The 6000-nt window shown below is 39.5% G+C and overlaps 1 protein-coding gene across 1 annotated transcript in view; it reads right to left on the bottom strand.

Annotated features, from left to right (window-relative positions):
• Positions 1-984: 984 nt before the first annotated feature.
• The window catches only part of LOC144752897 (uncharacterized), a 58391-nt gene continuing 53375 nt past the window's right edge, over positions 985-6000 (bottom strand). The window contains exon 3 of the mRNA XM_078640722.1: positions 985-1175. Within this exon, the coding sequence (XP_078496848.1) occupies positions 1171-1175 (5 nt within the window). The 3' untranslated portion in view covers positions 985-1170. The remainder of the gene's footprint in view (positions 1176-6000) is intronic.

Genomic DNA, 6000 nt, shown 5'->3' with positions numbered 1-6000 from the left:
CACATTTAGGAACTCAGACCATTTCAAAGATCCATCACAGACCAACACATCCATTGTCCTATGTCTTCCTGCTAGAACAAGTGTCCCATCATCCATTGCGACAACTTCTATGATACATATTTGTCTTGTTCTGTGGCCACATTCATATTCCTCTCACTGTTCTTCGAGAAAATATTCTGTATTGTGTTCTGCCTAATAAAAATCAATAAATATATATTTTTTAAATTCATTCTAATGTTGTGCTCACAAATTGTTTTACAGGTCGAACCTAGAGAGTGGTAGATTTATGTCCTGAAGACCAAGCGAGGCAGCAAAAACAATGTAACAATGACACTCTATATTTTAAGGAACCCATCTTTGTTGTTATGTTTAGGATATTTTAAAAAAAAGTCTTTAACAGGGAAGATCACGCACCAGGGTAACACAACACCATAAGGGCGTAAACCCTGATGTAATCCACTAGGAATTGTAAATAGATATAAAAAGGTATACATTGTTACTAACGGGTAAATTGTTACTAACCTGTTGATTATCCTTTCAAGGGACAGAACACACACAGCAGATCACTTTCTTGAGAAGAGCACAAGAAGCACAAGAGGCAGGCCGGGAGGTGGCCCGACTACAGGAGCGACCAAGCCCTGAAGCATAGCAGTGTCTCGCTCTATATTTAATCCCATTCCTGTTTCTCATCTAGGTTAATTCCCATCCATCACGTGCTATCTAGTAGTGGTGGGTGGAATAGTTCTGACTGGAATTGGGTGGCATCAACTGTTGACTGCAAAGTGAGATAACGTTGTACTCTGAGGGGTAAATTGACATCCTCCCCCCTTTCAAAGAAACCGTAGGTTGCATGCCCACTGACAATCTGTGTTTGAAAGCATTAGAGTGAAAAAAGACTTATAAAAATGATTGTAACCGGAGCATGTTAATGAACAATCTTGATTTTATACAGCCTGGTTTTTATTAAAGAGACAGAAGCTAAGATTATGCAAATCTCCTTTATTGCCAGCTCACAGCAGCAACAACTGAAGAATCTAGAACTTCAATAACATTCAAACGGGTTATAAAATCCTCCAAAACGTAGTCTTCTCTCTTCTTTGGCATTGGGAACAAGTTAACTTCTAATATCTTGAACTTCCAAACGAGAGAGTGTTCATCACCAAATATTTCTTACTCTGAAAAATATAATAAAAAACAAATGTATTAACATTTACTCTGCCAGGGGGGTTATCTTTGTGGAGGGATAATCTTGGCCTCCATGTCTTTAATAAAATCCAGATTTTCTGCCCACCAGGCTGTGAAAAATCTACATTTTATGGCATGACACGGAGGCTAATATTACGCAAGTTTAAAGTGCATTTAACACATTGTCAATTGCACTTGTAACAGGTCTAAAATAGCAGCTTTTACACATACTTTCATTGGGCCAATCCACAGCTTTAAGGATATCCTGCTGACCTCCCCCTAGGAAGAAAGCTTTGAAGGCACCCTACGAAAACATGCACCAAACATAGTAGTGCCTACACTGGCTTCTTTCATTACCTCCTTCACCTTAAACATCTTCTTCCTTAAAGAATGGCCTCACAAAAATTGATGAATGATAACAGTATTTTACAAGACAGCAACCAGACCGTGAACTAGGCAGGTAGCACTGACTGTTTTTTACATGAATCTGTCCCCGCATCCACACCACTCTTTACTACATCACTGCCCAGACAACCTTCACAAAGGCTTTTTTCTGTTTGTTTCTTATATCCTTTAACTAGGTGCACATTCAACACAATATGCAAACTAATCCTTGGTAACCTATACTTGCTAATTAGTCATAAAGGATAAAAATGTATAGCACATTACTGTATACATAGTCCTTGAAATGTCTAGGAGCTATTCTTTGACGCACCTGTTTTCTACCATACATCTTCAAACCTGACATAGTTATACTGCCATCCTTTCTTTTCTCATTCTTCCATTTCATCTCTGCATGTTTCACCTTTGAAAAACCACGTCCTCCATATTTTATTTCCTCTCCCTTATGTTTTAAACCTGACTTTAACTTCAGCCTCCTCACACTTGACCACATTCCTTATATTGCACCTTTTTCCATCGTTGATAATGAGAGAAAACCTCAGTACCTCTTGCACCTTTTTGGGCTCTGACCATTTTGATTCTCCCTTCCTTGGTATATGAAATTGTCTCACTCTGACAAAATCCCCAAATTCACTTTTTGAGGAACTCTCCACAGCTACTCCAATTGCTAATCCATACCTCCACTGCTTACTATGCACACGTTCTTTCATCGTTTCATCATCCACCTTTACCACTGTGCCCTTATTCAGCCATGCCATAACAGCCGCTGTACATGCTTAACTGCCCTTCAATAACACAAATGGGGGTTCCTCAGTAGTAAAATGTGGAGTTGTTCTATAATTCCACACCAACTTTTAAATGTTGTCGTACCAATCAAACCCCCTCTGTAGGGACAGGTGTATATTCTCTGCTATCACCCTATTAAATCGTTCAACAAGACCATTTCCTGTGGGTAATATACAGCAGTTCTCTTATGCATAATTCCACTTTGAGCCAGATACACTCCTCAAATTATTTAGCTACAAATTGCAGACTATTATCTGACATCAACTCTTCTGAACATCCTTCTCTTCAGAATCCTTCTTTGCAAAATTCAATCACCACCTTAGCTTTCACCTCCCTAACAAACGTGATCTCCGGCCATTTGAAAGAATAATTCATTAATACTATGGCAAATGTCTTCTCTCTGTCCACTATCTCAAATGGTCCACTGACATCTATTCCTACCCTTTGCCATGCATCTTTTGGTAACTCCATAGCTTTTACAGGCATCCCTACTACAGTATGTGACATGGGAGACCCTCTCACCCATCTTTGCATCTCACGATCTACTCCTAGACACCAAAAGTCCAATTGCACTTTACACTTCATGACTGACATACCACCATGACCTTCATGCAAAGCATCTAGTAATTTACCATGCAACTTCTTAGGTACACTTAATTTGTCTCCCCTTCGTAAAAGACCATCAATACAAGATAATTCAGACCAGACATACTTATAACTTGTCAATACATCCTCCTTGTCCCACTGAGTATTCTAACCAATGGGCAAACGTTTAATGATTTCCTGACAAATCTCATCTTTTTCAATTTCAACCTAACATTCTTGCTCTGAAATTGCTTTAAAACTCACATTCTCTATATCAACAATCATCCAATCCTCTTCGATCTCATTAAAATCCCCTTGTAATGATAGGCATGATAAAAAAATCAGTATTCACATGTTTTGCACTTTGAATATCTTTCACTGTAAATGTATGCTCTTGTAACCTGAATAACCACTTTGCTATGTGTGGAGTTTCATTTCCTGCACCATTGGTTGAAAATTCATCGATTAAAGGTTTGTGATCAGTCCATAGTTCGAACTCTGTGCCCCACACAAAAATATCTAAAATGCAGAATGCCCCACCAAACAGACCATTATCTGCTTCTCAATAGTTGACTAATGTAACTCAGCTCCCTTGAATGTTTTAGAAGCAAATGCAATTAGTCCTTAATGGCAATTTTGCCTCCTCTGCATAAGTACAGCCCCAAACCATGCATGCTGGCATCCGTTGCAATTATTGGATTGATCTTGGGTGTTAAATGGGAATAACGGTACAGCTTTACTTATGCATTCCTTCATTTCACAAAAGGCGTTTTTGACAAACTGCGAACCAAATGAATGTATTACCTTTTCTCATTATCTCCCTCATTGGTTGTACCTTATCAGTAAAGTGATTCGACAAATTTCGCATAAAATTCTGCCAAACATAGGTATGACCACAACTGGTATTTGTCTAATGTACTTAGAGTAGAGCATTTTCAATGGCTTCCACTAATTTTTACTTAGGCTTAATTCCTTGGGATGAGAGAGTGTGTCTCAAGTACTTCACCTCTTGTACTGCAAATCTACATTTGTGTAATTCTACTGTTCAACCTGCATCATTTAATTTTTCCAAACTTGTCTTAAGGCTTCATCATGTTCATGTTTGTCATTGCCCCAAAAAATCATCTTGGAAAAATCTGACTTGATGTAATTCTCCCAGCAATTTATACATCAAATGCTACAACACAGCGGAAGCGGACACCAAACCAAAAGGCATCCTGATAAAACAATATGCTCCTTCAAGTGTAACAAATTAGGTTAAATGGTGAAAATCATTGTGCAACAATACCTGCTGGTAAGCACTGGACAAGTAAATTGTGGAGAAATACTGTCCACTTGTTACGCCAGACTTTAATTCTTCCATATTTGGCAAATGATGTTGATCTACCCAAATGTTGTTATTTAAATCCCTCAAGTCTACACACATCCTAATTATTCCATTCAGCCTGCGTACTATAATAATAGGAATCAACCAATCTGATGATTCAATTGATTCAATGATGTGATTTTTACACAATCTTTCCAATTCATCCCACAATGAAGCTCTCAAAGCCAAAGGCACACTTCTCACCTTATGCACTACAGGAGTAACATTTTCTATCAAAAAAATCTTATGTACAATTCTTTTTTAAACAACCTAGTTCCTGTTCAAATCGTATAGGAAATTCACATGCCCATGTAGTCACAGGATGATTCGCTGTAAGTAATACCTGTTCTTTTCCATTGGAATCTAACTTTATTCCTAGTGCATGCTGATCCCTCCATCCTAGTAATAACCTTCCTTTTTCTACCACATACACCGTACATACCGTACGTCTATCTTTGAATCCAACCTTAGCTTGGAAACATCCTATGATAGGTAACTTGCCCCCGCAGTACCCTTCAGGTTCAATGTAAGTCTTGCTTAGACTCACACAACCTAGTTTTTCACAAATCTCCTTGTTGATCAATGTATACGGAGGACACGAAGCAGCACACATCCATATATCCATTCCACAAATATTCACCTGACATTTGGGAAGACAGTATTTGTCGTTAGCTCTCGACAATTCCCACTTACAGAATTGTGCAACATTAAAACTTCCTCATCATCTTCAGAGTCTGATGACTTTTCCTCACATTGCCCACTATTACTAACTTGATTTATTATATTGACAGAATTTGACTTGTTTCCACCTCCACGTTTACTTATTCTCACAAAGTGTTCTTCTTTTTGACATTCATAACAATTTACCCTTATAGCTGGACAATTGCTGGATGTAGCAATGTGTTTAACGCTTCCATATCTATAAAATGTGAGGATGAGACCAGCCCGATACAACATGGTTCGTGATTTTTCGAGGAGGCCTTGCATCACTTCATGTTGGGCATCGACAGTAATTACAACAGAACCAATGGAAGAAAAATCGCAGTGGAAATGGAGATTTGTGTCATTGCAGTTGTAGGGTAATGTAAGACTGTCTGGGTCAGCAAATACGTCGGGGCACCGTTGGCAGTGTAATTTTGTACAGTGAGAGTGCCGACACGGAGAAACCCTTGGTACTGGGGTTTGAAAACAGAGGGCACAAAGGCGGCTAGATTGCACAAAGGCAGCTGGGATATTGGCAGGGGCCAGGTTTACTGACGTGCGTTCGAACTCAGAATCGGTTGCAGCGCTGCACCAGCTTGTGGGCAATTTCAAGGGAGACCCCGGCGGTGAGTCAGAGGTGAGTTGAAAGCGCTGGCGGGCATTGGTCATTGCACAGGAGGCTGCTGTGGTGAGTCGAACGTGAACGCAGGGGAACATGAGTGTAATCAGCGGTCGAGACTGGGGAAGGGTCTACAATTGAAAATACAATAGAGTTTTTGAAGCTTACAGGATGGTGGTTTGTTCCTGCTGTCTGGGAGGTGCAACAGGAGCAATATGGTAGAAACTGATAAAAGCTATGTTTGAAGTGAAGATAACATGCCTGTACATGCACCCTGTGTAAATGACCCTGAAACACCTGTACATGCTCTGTTTGTAAGTCAAGATGAAACACACCTATACATGCGCTATGTGTA

This window comes from Lissotriton helveticus, chromosome 5_1 (genome assembly GCF_964261635.1).
Source record: "Lissotriton helveticus chromosome 5_1, aLisHel1.1, whole genome shotgun sequence".
Classification (NCBI taxonomy): Eukaryota; Metazoa; Chordata; class Amphibia; order Caudata; family Salamandridae; genus Lissotriton; species Lissotriton helveticus.
This window is presented reverse-complemented; position numbering and strand designations above follow the sequence as displayed.